An 18,038-nucleotide genomic window follows, 5' to 3' on the forward strand; every position below is an offset into this window, starting at 1 on the left:
ACGAAGGCTGAGTTGTTTAAAATAATGTTTTATCAGTTATTGTCTTGATAACTATGGGGGTTACACATTGCAGGAAATACACCGTCTCAGCAGCATAACTTGTGTTGTTTTCATGCCAACGGCTTTACAGCCCCTGATAATTGTTAGCACTCGACGGACATTTAGCCGCTAATGTCAACTTTAGCTTTCTAAATTAACAAAGTCAGCCCCCGAACTAAAAAAGAAACGTCTTCTTGTTCACTCTCTAACACTAAGACACCAAAATTAAGCTGGAAATTCAAAAATTAAAGCTGTCAGTATGTTTAGAGTAGCATACTACCAGTAAATCCTCATATCCCCCTAATAAAAATGTTGTTTGCTGTTTTTGGTATATGTTAGCATGACAGTGGGTTTTAAAGCTAATGCTATAATGCTAATACTCTGTTTGCGTACAGTAGGCCTTCACAGGGCATTTTTTATATAACTTCTAGCAGATAGTACTTTGTCGCGTGTGTGTGTGTGTGTGTGTGTGTGTGTGTGTGTGTGTGTGTGTGTGTGCGTGTGTGCGCGTGTGTGTGTGTGCGTGTGTGTGTGTGTCAGTTGGAGAGAGACAGAGCTGTTTAACGGGACAGAACTGAGGGTATTTTGCGCGCGTGTGTGTGTGTGTTGGAGAGAGGGAGAGAGACATGTTGCTAGCTGTTTAACGTGCATAGTAATGTAGAATAATGGGATTTAATGCTGTGTGTGTGTGTGTGTGTGTGTGTGTGTGTGTGTGTGTGTGTGTGTGTGTGTGTGTGTGTGTGTGTGTGTGTGTGCTGGTATTGACAACAGAGTAGCCTACATAATTGACTGGATAATTTTACTTTTATTCAGTCCCTTCTGTATAAAAAAAAACATTGATATCCAAAATAAACTTCTGATTAGTGAATAGTTTGCACACCTAATCTGCATTATAACCTAAGCTCCGTGTGTGTGTGTGCGTCACTTGGTCTAGCTGATAATTGCTGTGTCCAGAGAGAGAGAGACATGTTGCTAGCTGTTTGACGTGCATACTCATGTAGAATAATGTATTTTGTGTGTGTGTGAACTAGCTAGTTGTAGTGTGTGTGTCATGCTTTGTTGGTGAGTAATGTAGAATATGAGCTGGTATTGACAACAGAGTAGCCTACATAATTGACTGGATAATTTTACTTTTATTCAGTCCCTTCTGTATAAAAAAAACATTGATATCCAAAATAAACTTCTGATTAGTGAATAGTTCGCACACCTAATCTGCATTATAACCTAAGCTCCTTGTGTGTGTGTGTGTGTGTGTGTCTGTCTGTCTGTCTGTCTGTAAGATGACCCAGGATGCCTGACTGGAGTTGCACAACACTGTTTTGGATACCAATACAATAATTTCAGTAATTGGTTTGTTTAGGCCTATATACAGGGTATTTTTAAAATAACTTTGGCTAGCAGATAGTTATAGTGTTTGTGTCATGTTGCTAGCTGTACACACATACTCATAGAATGAGGAGTCAAGACATGTCTAACATCTTTTTTTTATCTCCTTTTAGAAAAGAACAAGGAGAATAATTGTGCTTAACTGGTGAGTAAAGGAGAATGTGTGCTGGTATTGACAACATAATACATCATTGACTGGATAATTTTACTTTTATTCAGTCCCTTCTGTATAATCACCAAACATTTACACATTGATGTACAAAAAACACATATCGTAAGTGAATAGTTTGCACCCCTAATTTGCATTATGCCCAGGGGGCAAAGTAGGTTTGTAGACATGGAATGTTGTAAAAGTTTTTTCACCAGAAAGTATATGTAGGGCATTCAAGGATCACAACCTGGGTGGACAACCTGGTAATAGCAAATCAGGGCCATGGTTTAAGGCGAGAGACTGCAGGTGAATGGGGTAACATATTTAATGTATAGATATCACAAAACTTTACCAGTGGATTACTGACATTAGAACAATTACTTTTTGTATTTTTGTTTTTTAAGAAATGTTTGAATAAATATGAAAATCTGGCAATACAGAACAGATTTTGGATACAGCCTTTTTTATTCTAAAAAACTGAATAATACTATACTAGGTCTTAAAATCTATTTTTGTGTTTTTAAGAACAGAATGTCTGACAAATCAGAGTAAGAATGATTATTGAAAGTTTAGTTAACTTCTTTAGAAGTTGGGAATACTGGAAAAAAAAATGTTGAGATAATGTCCTGACTCCCATTGTCTGTCTGTCCATCATAGGAGAGGCATCCCTTTCATTGTTACTGAGGCAAATAGCTTTTTGTGATATCCAACTAAACTTTCAATAATCATTCTTTGCACTATACCAAAGGTTATTGCAGAAGGATTTGCTCATATGTTGTTCATTGTCTTATTTATGAAACATTTTCTTCTTAAAAACATGATCAAAATGCATTGTTATGACCTGTATATAGTGTTTCTCTATTTATATATAAAAAAGGCTGTATCCAAAATCTGTTCTGTAATGACTTTGGACATATTGTAAAAACGAAATAATATAAATTTGACCTCTGGCTTTACCCAACATCCAGATAATGGATTTTTAAAGAGATGCAAATATACACATACAGTCCCCTCCAATAGTATTGGAACGGTGAGGCCAATTACTTTATTTTTGCTGTAGACTGGAAACATTTGGGTTTGACACCAAACGATGAATATGAGACTAGATCAACATTTCAGGTTTCATTTCCAGGTATTCACATCTGGATCCGATACACAACTTAGAAGATAGCATTTTTTGAAAAGGAACACCACATTTTTAGGCGAGCAGAAGTATAGGAACAGATAGACTTTAAATAAATTAAAGTGAATAAAACGTAATATGTTGTCGCAAATCCATTGCTTGCAATAACTGCATCAAGCCTGTGACCCAGTGACATCACCAAACTTTTACATTCTTCTTTTGTGATGCTTTTCCAGGCTTTCAATGCAGCCTCATTCAGTTGCTGTTTGTGTTAGGGGGTTACTCTCTTAAGTCTCCTCTTTGGCAGGTAAAATGCATGCTCTATAGGGTTTAAGTCTGGAGATTGACATGGCCAGTCTATAACCTTCCACTTCTTGCCCCTGATTAACTCCTTTGTTGTGTTTTGGATCATTATCTTGATGCATGATGGAGGATCTTCCAATCAGTTTGGTTGCATCTTTCCTTAAATTGGCAGACAAAATGTTTCTGTAGACTTAGGTTGCGTTCCGAATCGCATACTCTTTCTTTTTTCTATTCTACATACTACATCCGACGATAAAAAGAATCTAGTTAGGATGCAGTAGACATACTATTGGGACATACTTTTCTCTCTTATTTCATCATAACATTGCGCCTTGATCTTGCCTCTTGCTTTTATATCCGTCGCATCCCCGTTTGTTTTCATAACATGGACCTATAGGCTTCGTCGATGTTACGTCACTTCACGTGCGCACTGGATTGTGGGTCAGAATCGCCCAAATAGGATGCACTTTTCAACACTAACAATCTTGGCCGCATGAAGTAGACCATCCGGGTATTCTAACCATCCTAAATCTGGCCACAAGAATCGGGACATCCTAAATCTTTTTTCTACATACTATATAGTAGAAAGTATGCGATTCGGAACGCAACCATAGAGTTCATTTTGCTGTTGCCATCATGTGTTACATCATCAATGAAGATTAATGAGCCCATCCGAGAAGAAGCCATGCAAGCCCAAGCCATGACATTGCCTCCACCGTGTTTCACAGATGAGCTTGTATGTTTGGGATTATGAGCAGATTCTTTCTTTCTCTAAACTTTAGCCTTTCCATCACTTTGGTAAAGGTGCATCTTGACAACAACACAGTAACACATGATGGCAACAGCAAAATGAACTCAGAAGTATACAGGAACATTTTGTCTGCCAATTTAAAGAAAGATGCAACCAAACTGATTGGAAGATCCTTCATCATGCAGCAAGATAATGATCCAAAAAAAACTGCAAAAACAACAGAGGAGTTCATCAGGGGCAAAGAAATGTGAGGGGTGTACACACACACACACACACACACACACACTCACACACATATATATGTGGGGGTTTGTGGACGTATTACCTGCTGCTACTTCACACTCCATCCTCACACTGGGCCTCATTGCATCCAACGAGCGCATGCATATGGCTATTATAATTTATATACTACACATAATATACTCTGGCTTTACCCAACATCTAGATAATTGATTTTTAAAGAGATGCAAATATACACATAATGAGTTGGATATTGCAAATGTGCATATTTATTCGAACCTTTCTGAAAAAAATACAGAAAATAATTGTTCTGTCAGTAATCAACTGGCAACATTTCATGGTTTAAGATAAACCCTCTTGCTTTCCAGTACGTAGCTCACCAGATTGTAATCCTTGAGGGTCCTAGATATTATTTATAGAGAACAACCTTTTACAACAATCCATGTCTGTTTTCTGAAAAAAGGGTGTTTTGCCCCCTGGGTATTATTAACCTAAGCTCCTTCATGGACAAAATTAGGACTGTATCAACAAATCCATAAACATCAATTTATAAAAGTTTCATTATTGATTCATTGTGTCGCATGATAAGAGTGGAGATAGATAATACACAAACAAAGCATGATGTCTGCATCACTGCTTCAGTGTCCCACCACCTGTCCACTACTGCTACAGGGGCTGGCAGTGCAATGACAGCGCTGAGCCAGCCATGTGTATTAGCTTATTATTTAATTTAACACGCTAGTGTACTGATAGTAGGAAGTTACCAAGACGTCCCACCACAGTGAAAAGCAGGACCAATTTACACTTGATTTGTACCTGTTCTTCATGAACAGCTTTTTGATAAGAGTGTAATGAGTTAAGTCACTGGCAGCGGGCTGTGTGTTTGCAGATAATGTATGTGTGTCTCTCTCACATACGCTCCCTGCTGTCAAACAGAGAAACCGAGAGCGACGTGGATGATAGGCAGCCATATAGACCTACTAGGTATTCAGTCCAACACCTGTTGTTCAGCAGTTTATGTGGTGGCACCCACCCGCTCTATTCATTAACTAAATGCTGTTTAACAGTGGCGCAGCACCGTTCCTTAACATAGGGAAAAGACTGTTACTGCTCAATGAAATAAAGATAATTTGCTGACTAATTGTATTGTAAAAACAAAACAATATAGAATATTTGATCTATTATGGCCAGCCCTACATGCAATTAGGCAACTATTTCTGCAATTGCTAGGAAGAATGTATTTCAAATTAATAATTGTTTTCCACTCTCTGTTTTCCAGACGCCTGGTCTTGTACCCTGACTCTACCATCCCAACCCCCAACCCCTTTGACCGCTTCTTGTTGCAGATTCACAGTCTGGGCAAGCGGTCGCTTTCTGCTCTGTCTGTACTCTCTGCTAAATCTGTCTTCTCTCTCCCTGTGTCACGCTCTGACTGAGAAGTACTAGTCAGTATTCCCGGGGACATTCAGATCTACCTCCCCAAAGCTTGCTTGCTCTCTCTACCCTTGTATCAAAATCCAGATTTCTCTCTTCTTTTATTCACCTCTGACTGAGTCTGAGACTAGTCAGTTTGCAGAAAAAAACCTTTGAAGCAAATCTTTTTGACGCAAACCTTTTTTGAAGCAAAACTTTTTGACGCAAACCTTTCTCAAACCTTTTGAGAAAAAACCTTTCTCAAACGTTTTCAGAAAAAACCTTTGATAAGCAAACCTTTTGAGAACTTTGAACCTTTGAGAAATCAGAGACCATGCCAAAAAAAGGAAAGAAATCTCAAGCTTCAAAAGTACGCTGGCTGAAGTTAAGTGAGTTTCTATCCTCAAAACAAGCTGAACCTGTGGAACATTCTGATCCTTACAGCAACAGAGAGGTAAATGTTTCTGAGCCTTCTAATGCTAATGTGACATGTGAGTTAGCATCCCGCAGCCAGAACCATTATACATATCATGATGCCAACAACAGTCAGTGCTCCTGTAACTCTGCAACATTTTTAGCTTTCCTGCACGAGTTAAGTCACCTTAAAAGCGCAGACCTTGATCTTGTTTTAGATCGTGGCTATTCAATGTATGTGGAAACAGTGGAACAGTTGATAAAAGATGGAAGGATAGTTCATGGACATTTGAATAGAGATGAAATTCCTGAGGTTGTACGTGGCTACAGACTGCATCACATAATGACAAAATGTAACTCAATGTATGGAATGTTTACATCTACTCCTGCAGAAGGCGACTTCTTAAACCTTTCAGACGGACTTCAGTGCTTGACATCTGGAGTGAACTTCGCTCTGTTGGTAATGAGCCATGTCTTCATTGCTGTTTTCCGAGACCAGCAAGCAAGGTATGGATTTTTTGACCCACACACAAGACGACCTGATGGCCTTCCCATTGGCCCAGACAGTACTGGAACAGCTGTCATGTTCACTTTCAACCATTTAAGAGATCTGCAAACCAAACTTTGCACAATCTTTACCTTGTTAGGCACCAGCCCAGAGGCTCCTTATGAACTAATCCCTGTGCTTTTTCAGAGTGTAGATGAAGCCTCTGTGAATGAAAATGTTGTTCACGTAAACTCTAATGCAGACACTGCTGTTTTACACACGAGGGGGCATATCGATAACACTACGGTCAGTGTTACACAGCCTGACATTGAAATGTCTTTGCCGTCAAGCTCAGTTACAGAGTCTACACCCTGTGCTGACATGCAATCAGATGTGGTTGTTCAAAGTGTAGAGGAAATCTCTGTAGAAGAAAATGTGGCTCATGTCGATGCAAATGCAGAAGTTTCACACATGAGGGAGCAGAACGTTCACACTATTTCCAGTGTAACACAGCCTGAAACTGAGATGTTGTTGCCATCATGCTCAGATACAGCCTATACCCCCTATGCAGACGTTACATCAGATTCAAGTGAATTAATACATGTGTGTAGCAATGCAGGTTCAGAATGTTATACATTAGATAATCCAGAAAAGGACCACAGAGCTATACCAAATCTATCTAAACTTCCCAAACATGCAAGGATAAAGTATAAAAGAAGAATGATGGCTGCAGAGAAGGCAAAGGCAAAACATGACAAAAACACTGAAACTCCCCTCCAAAAGAAAAAGAGGAAAGAGAGGGAAAGGTACGCTAAAGAAGTGAGCAAATCCCATGACAATTCTTACAGAAAAAGAAAGAAGTCCTACACAACTTCTCGCTATCAACACGACTCCGACTTCCGGCAGAGGCAGAAGCATAACTTAACAAATCGTTACAGGCAAGACGAAAGATTTAAGGACAAGCGAAGGTCGTATATAACCAATCGTTACAGGCAAAGCGAAAGCTTTAAGCAGAAGCAGAGGTCGTATATAACCAACCGTTACAGGCAAAGCGAAAGCTTTAAGCAGAAGCAAAGGTCGTATATAACCAACCGTTACAGGCAAAGCGAAAGCTTTAAGGACAAGCAAAGGTCGTATATAACCAACCGTTACAGGCAAAGTGAAAGCTTCAAGCAGAAGCAGAGGTCATACACATGCACCCGCTATCGCTTAGATGCTCGTTTCAGACAAACTAAAAAGTCTAATGTAACCACTCGTTATGCAAAGGACCCTGCATTTAGAGCCAGACAGAAAGAAACAATGAGACAACGCATGAGAAACAAATACCAAAGCAATCGTGCATTTGGAATGACTCATCGCATGAACTGTGCGATGAGAATAAGACAAAAATACAGACGCATGCAAAGAAGGCAAAACCAAAGGGATGACAGTCCTATTAGAGATTCTATGGATGACAGTCTCATTAGAGATGCGATGGAAGACATGCAGATGCGAGATGCTATAGAAGTTTTTCGATCCAATATCAAAAAGGCCCCAATACATGGCTGCACGTGCTGCCATCGATCTTTGTTTCCAAATCAAGTGAAATGTTGCAATAGATCAAAGTACAATACAAATCCACTTGTTGCTCAAACCTGCCTGACAGGGAAGTTTGTTCATGTCTGTACTGATGAGTGTCAAAATGCTCAACAATGCACAGTACCAGCTGAAAGAAAAAAAGAGTGGATCTGTCACACTTGCCATGAGCACCTTAAAACTGGAAGTATGCCACCACTTGCCATAGCTAACAATCTAGAACTAGCAGATATTCCCACTGAACTCTGTGATTTAAACATTTTGGAGAGGCATCTCATTTCCAAATGCATAACATTCGCCAAAATTATCCCACTCCCGAAGGGAGGTCAGCGCCAGATTTGTGGAAACTTGGTCTGCGTCCCATCAGAAGTACAAGAAACGGTAAATGCCTTACCGAGACTAAGAAGTGAGTCTCAGGTCATGAGAGTTAAACTTAAGAGGAAATTGTGCTATACCGGCCATCAACTTTACCAAAGTGTAACATGGACTAAACTAGTGAGGGCTTTGCTTAAACTAAAAGAGGTCCATCCGCAGTATACTGACATAACAATCCGAGATGAGGAAGAGCTTTGTGACCCATTAATTGATGAGGAAGCAAATGACTCGGATGAGGAAAACATGGATGATACGGACTATAATGTTGAAGATATGATGGAAATTGACAGCTTTGAGAACGATGCACTCTTTGAGGCAGAAATGGATTCTGAGAACGATGAACAGGATACAAATAGTCAGTTGTCTGATGGTCAGCAACCACAGCAGCAGTCTGAAAATATTGAACAGGAGAGTGATGAACCTAATGGCGCCGTTGCTCTCGAGTCATGTCTACAACCAACTGATTTGACAGATGAAATATTAAGTTTTAGTGAGGGAATCTACTCGGTTGCACCCGCTGAGGGAAACAAACCAGTAAGCTTTTTCAAAACTCCTAACCTAGAGGCAATGGCTTTTCCCGTTCAGTTTCCCACTGGTAAAAACACTCTGGACGAAAACCGTCGCAAAACAATAACACCCTGCAGTTATTTCAAAACTAGACTTTGCTGTGCAGACAACCGTTTTGCTAGGGATACAAACTATCTCTTTTTCGCTCAGTTTGTAAGCGAAATACATCAGGCCACTTCCAGCATGTCAATACAGCTGCGTAAAGCAAAACCTTTTACACGAGATGGTCGCAAAATAACCAATGCAATGTTGCAGAACAAGCATGAGGTTGAAAAACTTGTGCGTAACAAAGATGCAATCCGATTCATGACACCACTCAGAGGCTCCCCCGCGTTTTGGGAGAAGACGACCAAAGATTTATTCTCGATGATTCGTCAGATGGGGACGCCAACATTCTTTCTTACATTTTCTGCTGCTGAAATGCGCTGGAAAGAGGTTATTACAGCCATTAAAGCTCAACAAGGCGAACAAGTGAATTTTGATGCACTCGATTGGCAGGCGAAAGCGTCCATCTTAAGATCAAACCCGGTGACCTCTATGCGACTTTTTGACAAACGTGTTGAGGCTCTGTTCAGAGATTTGATACTGTCACCCGCTCAACCCATCGGTAAAGTGGTGGACTGGTTTTTGAGATTGGAATTTCAGCACCGTGGAAGCCCACACATACACTGTCTCGTATGGGTAGAAGGAGCTCCTGTGTTTGAAGAAGACTCTGATCAGACGGTTTGTGATTTCGTTTCCAAATACATCACAGCTCAGTTGCCTGATCCAAACACACAACCTGAACTGCACAAAAAAGTTACAGAAGTTCAGATGCACAGCAAAACACATTCAAAGACATGTGTTAAATATTCCAATGCCAACTGCCGTTTTGGATTTCCTAAAATCCCAGCCCCAGAAACCATGATAATACGATCTAAAGTATTGGAAGATGAAGATGAGAGAGAGTTGGTGGCAATAAGAAAGCTCAACGCACTAAAGCGGTTAAACGATGTAGCTGAGAGCGCATCTCTGACTTTAGAACAGATGTTGGCGTCATGTGACCTCACGGTTGAGGAATACATAGAATGCCTGTGTATTAAAGCCAAAGCAAGTGAGGTGGTTCTAAAGCGTGATCCAAAAGACTCGTGGGTAAATGGATACAATCCTGCCCTCCTTGAAGCCTGGGATGCTAATTTAGATATACAGTTCATTCTCAACCCTTACTCGTGTATCATGTACATCTGCAGCTACATCAGCAAAGCTGAACACGGTTTAAGTGAATACCTCAAATCAATGATTCAAAATTCAAGTCATGAAAATGTAAATGAGAGCGATGAGATGAAACTGGTAATGCAGGCGTACTCTAAGAAAAGAGAGGTCAGTGCTCAAGAGTGTGTGGCCCGTGCATGTGGTCTACGCATGAAACAGTGTTCACGCCAGGTCATATTTGTACAGACTGATGACAACGCGCTAAAAATGAGTTACCCCATGTCCTTCCTAGAGAACAGAACGCCAGACTCTGTTAATTTGTGGATGAACGGATTACCTGACAAGTACCAATGCAGACCAGAAACTCCAGACTTTGAGGCAATGTGCTTGGCCGATTTTGCTTCCACTTGTAGAATTGTCTATGGCAAACAGGCAAAAGGTCCCAACGTAGTGCCCCTACTGAATGAGATGGGATTTGTTCAGAGAAGAACAAACGGTAAACCCGCTGTTATTAAATATCGTTGTTTCTCACAGGAGAAGAATCCTGAGGAATTTCACGGCACATTACTAAAGCTTTACGTCCCGTATCGCGCACAGACGGAGCTAAAATCCATACACTACCCCACCAACCAGTCCTTCCACGAACGTGCTGGCATTTGGATACGAGGTACAGAGCGCCCTGAGATGGTGTCTTGTGTCGTGAAACGAAACCGAGAAAAATATGAAAAACACAGGGAAGACATTGATAGTGCCATTGCAGAGTTTGAACAGAATGGTGTTATAATAAACGAATGGTGTAATCTGGCTCCCGAATGTGAACTACAAAGGTTAGAATGCATTGAGGAACTTGAAGCAAGACCAGCTGATGAGGATAACGTGCAAGAGAACGTGCCGGACTATAATCTGAGGACAGAAAACAGACCAGAAGTTGCCATCATGAGAGAAGCCCCTGAGATAGATCCCGCAATGTTGCGGCAAATGTATCAAAATTTAAACCAAAAGCAAGCGTCCGTTTTCTACGCCATCAGAGACTGGAGCATAAAACGCGTCTGTGGTTTAAATGTGGAACCGTTCTTCTATTTCATTAACGGTGGTGCTGGAACAGGCAAGTCTCATCTTATCAAATGCATCCACGCAGAAGCATCCAAAATATTGTCTAGGCTTCCACGTAATGCAGAGGAATCGGACATGTCAAAACCTACCGTCCTGTTAACCGCGTTTACTGGCACCGCCGCTTTCAACATTTCAGGCACAACATTGCATTGTCTCCTAAAGCTGCCGAGAAGTTTAAAGCCTCCGTTCAATGGTCTTGGTAATAAACTAGATGAAGTCAGGGCAGAGCTTTCAAATGCAGAGATACTCATAATTGATGAAATCAGTATGGTTTCAAAGTCTCTCTTTGCCTATGTCGATGCCAGATTGAAACAAATCAAAGGAAATCACAGACCTTTCGGTGGGATGTGTGTCCTCGCCGTGGGTGATTTCAATCAGCTCCCTCCTGTTCGACAGTCTAAACCGTTGTGCGTCTATGATCCAACTCAGATCGACCTCTGGCGCGACCAATTTCAGATTATCACGTTGACTGAGATTATGCGTCAGAAAGACGACGTCCCATTTGCTGAGATGCTGAACCGCATCCGCGTTAAAGAGAAGGAAGAGGCATTATCCAACCAAGACAAAGCTTTGCTTTCACAGGCTGTCGCTGATCCGGCACACTGTCCAAAAGACATACTCCACGTCTTCGCTACAAATAAACAGGTTGATGCACATAATTCGACATCACTAGAGCGGTTTCACTCTGACATCATAAAGATAGATGCAGACGACTATCGAAAAGATCCCAGAACTGGTAGAATGGCGAGAGAAGCTACACCTTTTAAAGGGGACAATAAAGAGTTACCTGACTCAATTAAAGTTGCTTTAGGCGCTCGTGTCATGCTTACAAGAAATATCAACGTGCAGTCTGGTCTCTGCAATGGAACATTTGCATGTATTGCGAAAATAGTGACCAGTGATGGCGGTAGTGCTTCACACGTCAACAAACTTGGACTAGAACTAGATGTGGCAAGAAATCCCAGCAATATCAGTGCAGCTGATAATATTGTGTACATTGATAGAGATGAAGAAAAACTGAAGCAAAAGGGAGTGGTCCGCAGGCAGTTTCCTTTAAAACTTGCGTTTGCTTGTACAATACACAAGGTTCAAGGCATGACAAGGTCCTCCGCCGCAGTCTCACTAAAAAGCATCTTTGAGCCAGGCATGGCCTATGTTGCTCTCAGCAGAGTTACTTCCCTCAGTGGACTTCATATTCTAGATTTTGATGAGACAAAAATATATGCTAATCCACAAGTCAAAATAGGTCTTGCAGCCATGGCAGAAGCTTCATTTGAACATTTAATGCCTCTACTGAATGTCACAGCGACATTAAACAGGCCAGATATTCTCACCGTCATCCACCACAACACAGAAGGACTTCCGTCTCACATCGCTGATATCAAGAGTCACCATGAACTTCACCTTGCTGATGTCCTGTGTCTAACAGAAACTCACTTACAAGGATCATTTGTCGCTCAAAGTCTCCATTTACAAGGGTACAAGATGTTCAATCGCAACCGAAATGTCTCGTACACAAACTTTCCTGACATGGTTCGCAAAAATGGTGGCGGAGTCGCTATCTATGTAAAAGACCATATACAAGTCCGTGAAAAGCAGTACGTACACAATGCTACTGACATTGAGTTTACAGTTGTCAAGCTTGAAGCCCCATTCAATGCGCTGATCGCTGCTGTTTACAAGCCTCCAAGCTACAGCATACACTCATTCCTTTCCAACTTGCAAAGCCTCTTGGATTCGCTAGAAATTATGGATCATCATCCAATCATAGTCTGCGGAGATTTTAATGAAAATCTGTTGTCCGGAGCAAGCAAGCCGATCCTTGAACTGTTTCAGTCAAAAGGTTACGAGCAACTTATCACAGCCGCTACCACCGACAAAAATACACTCTTGGACCACATTTACATCTCTCGACCACAGTGCTGTCTGCATTCTGGCTTGCTCCAAACTTACTACAGTTACCACAATCCTGTGTACTGTACGATTACCTCAGAAATATTGGAAATGTAAATTGAGAGTATATAACCTGGGTAACCATTGCTAAGTTTAACAAAACTAAGTATTGTGTAATGCATTGATGATTGTAAATCGACTTATTACTTAACATAACATATTACTTGAACAAAACTTAATCCAGAAAAATACTAAATAAAAAAAAAACTAATACATTTGTGGGTGGGATTGTCCTTGTCAGCCAAGCTGTAAAATCTGCTTCGGCTGTTCCAGCCTTTTACAGGCTGGGAGGGAGGGTGGGATGGAGGGACAATCTCACTCAAGATAAATATCAACATGCTTCATTCTAGAAACTTCATTCAAACTTTAAGATCTTCAACAACTTCACCACGTCTGCTTTTATTCAACATTTTCAAAATAAATCCTAACTTCAAAATTCGTCAACATTTCATTAAAAATGATGCAACATTTAAAATCGCTTCTTCTCACTCATACTTCTTCCCCTAAACTTCATTCAACCAATATCCAACCAGCGTCATTTGCAACCGATGACTAAATATTCAATTATATTGTGGGTGGCAAAGCTTAAATAATCCAACTACTACGTATTGAAAAATGGTCGACCCTTTTAAATTGTGAATAAACAATTCTCCCAATATATATATATATATATACATATATATTTATACATATAAAATATAATGGCAGTCCTGAGAAGTGGACAGGAAACTACAAGTAAGTGCTGGTAACTAAGGCATAACTTTGATCATTATCAGTAATTGCGGGAAGTTGTAATGATTCATTATTGCTCCTGCTGCACTCTACATTACTGCTATTTAATACATTTCTTTTTTGTCTGTATATTTGTCTACATAAGTGCCCCACAGTTGTCACTCGGGAGGCCCCTCAGCTCAGAAGTTACACCAGAGTTCTAGAAACACCAACATTGGGCTTCACAGCAGACCTGACAGACATCTACTCAAGGCAGAGAGACCAACCACAGATGTCTGCAAAGCCCTTCATAGTTCTCTGGAACAGTGCCATGTATGTGACTACATATTTTTTTATATTAGTGTTGTATTAAAATCCTCTGCATGTCTATGCTGATTTGGTTGTTGTCACTGTCCGCAGTATTCATTGTAAGTAACATAGAATGCACATTTGGGTTTGGTTTCAGGCTGAGAGGCGGTTGTGATGGATCTGCATCGAGGAAACATGGTGAGACTGGGGCAACAGGAAAATCTAGTGGCAATCAACCCGAGTGGTCATCTTGACCTGGAACAAAGCATTTTGTAAGTAAACTTTCTTTATCTAATGTACCTGTACCTCAAACCATCAGTGACACTCACAATGTGAAAAACATGAAATGATCAATTGCTTCTGATTTTTTCTCACTTGATCTGTGCCAGGCTGAGTCGTCAGCACCATGGAGAGGTCAACTCAAGGCAGTAAAAGACACTTCAACTCTCTGCTTCAAAAACGTAAGTAGATTATATTTAATGCTTTTTTACGCAAACATTTGAACTTGTGTGTTCTACAAGTGATTTAATTAATGTTTTATTATAACATTTACCCCTCATCTTTACAGCAAACTACTCTGAGAGTCTTCTGCAGCAGTATCCTGGAGTCCTCAACTCAACAAAAAAAAGATGCTTCCTGTTAGCTGTCCATCCAGATGGCCACATGACCAACCATCCCATAGGAGAGAATCATATGGACTGAGGAAAAGCAGATAAGGGGCAGGCAGTGCGGCTCCACAACTCTTTACTGAGCATGTAAGAAGATACTTATAAGATTTGACCTTGCTTCTTATGTAAGTGATTAAATGCATATTTGGTTATTTGGTCTTATTGTAAAACATTTTTCTGTTGTTGATCTTCTCTACAGCAATTTCCTTTGGGAGTCCATCTGCTCAACAGAAACAGTCGCTGCCCTTCATCATCTGGCCACTGGAAGAATGACTTGAAGAAGAGACAGTTTCCTTTCCGCTAACCACCGTACAAAGATACACATTGTGTCATCCACATTAGCTACACTGTGCACAAGACTTTCAGACAATCACAGATTCAAACATTAACTAGTCTGTCACACGCAGTCGTCCTGGTAGGGGATCTCTCAAAGACTTGGCCTACCTAAAGGTTTCTTCAAATTTTTTTTTTTCCCTGATAAAGGTTTTTAAGAAGTTTTTCCTGACATGCTTTGAGGGTGTAAGGCTGTAAATATTATATCGGCAGACTTTTATATTTTCCTTTTTCTATGGGGTTAACATTTTTCATGTAACAATAACATTTTAATAAATGGTGAATTAACAGAAATATTCCAACAGACTTTATCTGATTTACTTTGAAGGTGGGCATTATTCAATGTCTCAATGCATTTGTATATGTTTGCATATATGCATAGAGGGTAGCCTACAATGTAACATATATTGGAACGAACATTTTTTACACCTGTTGATTTGATTACACCACTCTATCTTAAGAGGTCAATAAGATTATCATCAATATCCTTTCTGAAATGTTCTGTGTACAGGTTTATCATAAAATAACTGGGACATGAAGGTAAAGTGATAGCAAAAAAGGTCTGAAAAAATACAAGGTTCTTTTAGTTATCAAATTTAAATATTGCGGTTTAAAATAATGATGTAGTGAAATTTTATTTTATGGTGAGAAATAAACACTGAACAAACTAGTGTCTCACTATGTTTCTTCCCGTTTCCGTCTGACGAGGGCAAGTCTTTCAGACTCACGGTTTGCGAGATAGAAGTAGCAGTTTGGAATATATAGCACCATAGGAATATATAGGTTTCTTTATAAATTAGACCTGGTCTCTGTTTTTAGCACAGGATTGGTGGTATAGTGGTTAAAGCCTTGGTCTTGTAATCAGAAAATCACAGGATTGAATCCAGCTTGTGGAATAACATTTTCTACTTATATCATTGTGTGAAGTGGAACATGTCTCATGCTAAGTGTAGATGACACATGAGGTAGAGCTGTTTACCCCGAACAATTTTATTTATTGTTTACCCTGAACTAAAAGTTGGCGGTTCAAGCCCCGGTTACAGCTACATTTTAGACTTACACGGATTTTCTTTTAACTTTGCACAGATGTTTATTATGACTCAATTATGACCTCAGAGTAGTTTAGAGGTCAAATTTCAAGGTCATAATTCATTCATTTTTCATTCATTTTTCATACATTGTATCATTCAATCATTCTGTTGATTCAGATATATTCATCCTTCGTTCTTCATCAACATTCAGCAGTGAAGGGTCAAATTCAGCATCAGCTTCAGCATCAGCGTCAGCATTCACACCGCAATTTCTTCAAGGAATTGCAATTCTAGTTCTTATTATTATTATTCCGTACGTTCTTTGGCGTTCAATAACTTCAACATACTTCAACCTTCATACATGTTCAACATATCAACATTTTCAGCTCTTCAAGGGCTTTCTTGGACCATTTCAACATTTTCAAAAAAATTCATAATTTCATATTTATTCAACGTTTTATGAAAAATATTCAGATCCCAGCCACTCATTCATACTTATTCCCACAAACTTCATATACACCTTCAATTGTTCAGCTATTTCAGGACATTAATCTGTATGATTCAGAATTTTTTGCTACACTGCAAAATTTCAAATAAATTCAACTTTTATGAATTTTAATATTTCATGCAGAATTATGATCGTTCCTACTCATTCATACTTCATCGTAGAAACTCCATTCAAAGTTCTTCCTGTTCGTCTTGCACAGCAGCAGACTTTCATAATTCACAATTTTTTCATAAAATGTATAACTTCAGAGATATTAAAGGTTTAATAAACAAACAATCTCTCCATGCAAATGAATAGGGAAGGATCCAAACTCGAAGAGTTTGGACATGACGCCAAACCTATCTGCTCATTCATACGTCATCCTAGAAACATGATTCTAACATATAAATATTCAGCTGACTTCCCTCTTTCATAGCTCATGAACAATTTTTTCAACAAATGTATAGTTTTCTCATGAGACAGCCTTGTTTGAAGGCACGCATTATCAAAATCAAACAGTGAGTGGATTGAGCAAGATCCCTAGAAAAGAGGCCACATGTACTCCATTTTCAACTTGCTGGCCTAGCCAAATTGTTTACACTACAGACCCAAATGTCACACTGAATATTAATTGGAATCTTCCTGTTCTCACGGTGTCATTATTTTTTCTGTCAGACAAACGGTTTGCGAGATAGGGGGAGCAGTTTGGGCTTATGCGTTCATTTAAAACCTCTGTCAGTGTCATCCTTTGGGGAGACAAGTGTCTGCACGTGTGTAGATTAGCAGCTGTTTACAATTGACACTGATTAGCTCTCTGTAACCATGGTAACACCATTGGCACGTGCACCTGTCTATGACTCAACGATGACATCATTGGCTAATGTAGGTCAAACTCCATAGAGAGCACAGAGAGAGAGACACACACAAACACACACACACACACACACACAGAGACACACACACACACACACACACACACACAGAGACACACACACACACATAGACACCCACACCCACACACACACACACACACACACACACACACACACACACACACACACACACACACACAGAGACACACACAAACACACACAGAGACACACACACACACACACACACACACACAGAGACACACACACACACACACACAGACACCCACACACACACAGACACACACACACACAGACACACACACAGAGACACACACAAACACACACAGAGACACACACACACACACACATAGACACCCACACCCACACACACACACACACACACACACACACACACACACACACACACAGAGACACACACAAACACACACAGAGACACACACACACACACAGAGACACACACACACACACACACACACACACACACACACACACACACACAGAGACACACACAAACACACACAGAGA

The 18,038-nt window shown here is 40.1% G+C and overlaps 2 protein-coding genes across 4 annotated transcripts in view; one reads left to right on the top strand and one right to left on the bottom strand.

The window, feature by feature from the left end:
• Positions 1–18,038, bottom strand: part of fnbp1l (formin binding protein 1-like) — a 74,165-nt gene that overhangs the window by 35,934 nt on the left and 20,193 nt on the right. The window lies entirely within an intron of this gene.
• On the top strand, positions 1,537–15,207 carry LOC307254279 (ATP-dependent DNA helicase pif1). Of its 2 annotated transcripts, XR_013844982.1 has the most exons (8): positions 1,537–1,570; positions 5,273–5,860; positions 6,213–6,327; positions 13,959–14,125; positions 14,259–14,373; positions 14,491–14,562; positions 14,670–14,856; positions 14,969–15,207. XR_013844982.1 is itself a non-coding variant. In XM_080032584.1 (5 exons), exon 1 carries the CDS (start codon positions 10,952–10,954, stop codon positions 13,136–13,138), a length of 2,187 nt encoding a protein of 728 aa, XP_079888710.1. In that variant the 5' UTR covers positions 10,792–10,951; the 3' UTR covers positions 13,139–14,125; positions 14,259–14,373; positions 14,491–14,562; positions 14,670–14,856; positions 14,969–15,207. The 2 variants fall into 2 exon arrangements, 1 of the variants encoding a protein (XP_079888710.1); XM_080032584.1 differs by lacking the exons at positions 1,537–1,570; positions 5,273–5,860; positions 6,213–6,327 and having other exon boundaries at positions 10,792–14,125.

The sequence above is a fragment of the Ammodytes marinus genome, assembly GCF_949987685.1.
Source record: "Ammodytes marinus genome assembly, chromosome: 8".
Lineage (NCBI taxonomy): Eukaryota > Metazoa > Chordata > Actinopteri > Uranoscopiformes > Ammodytidae > Ammodytes > Ammodytes marinus.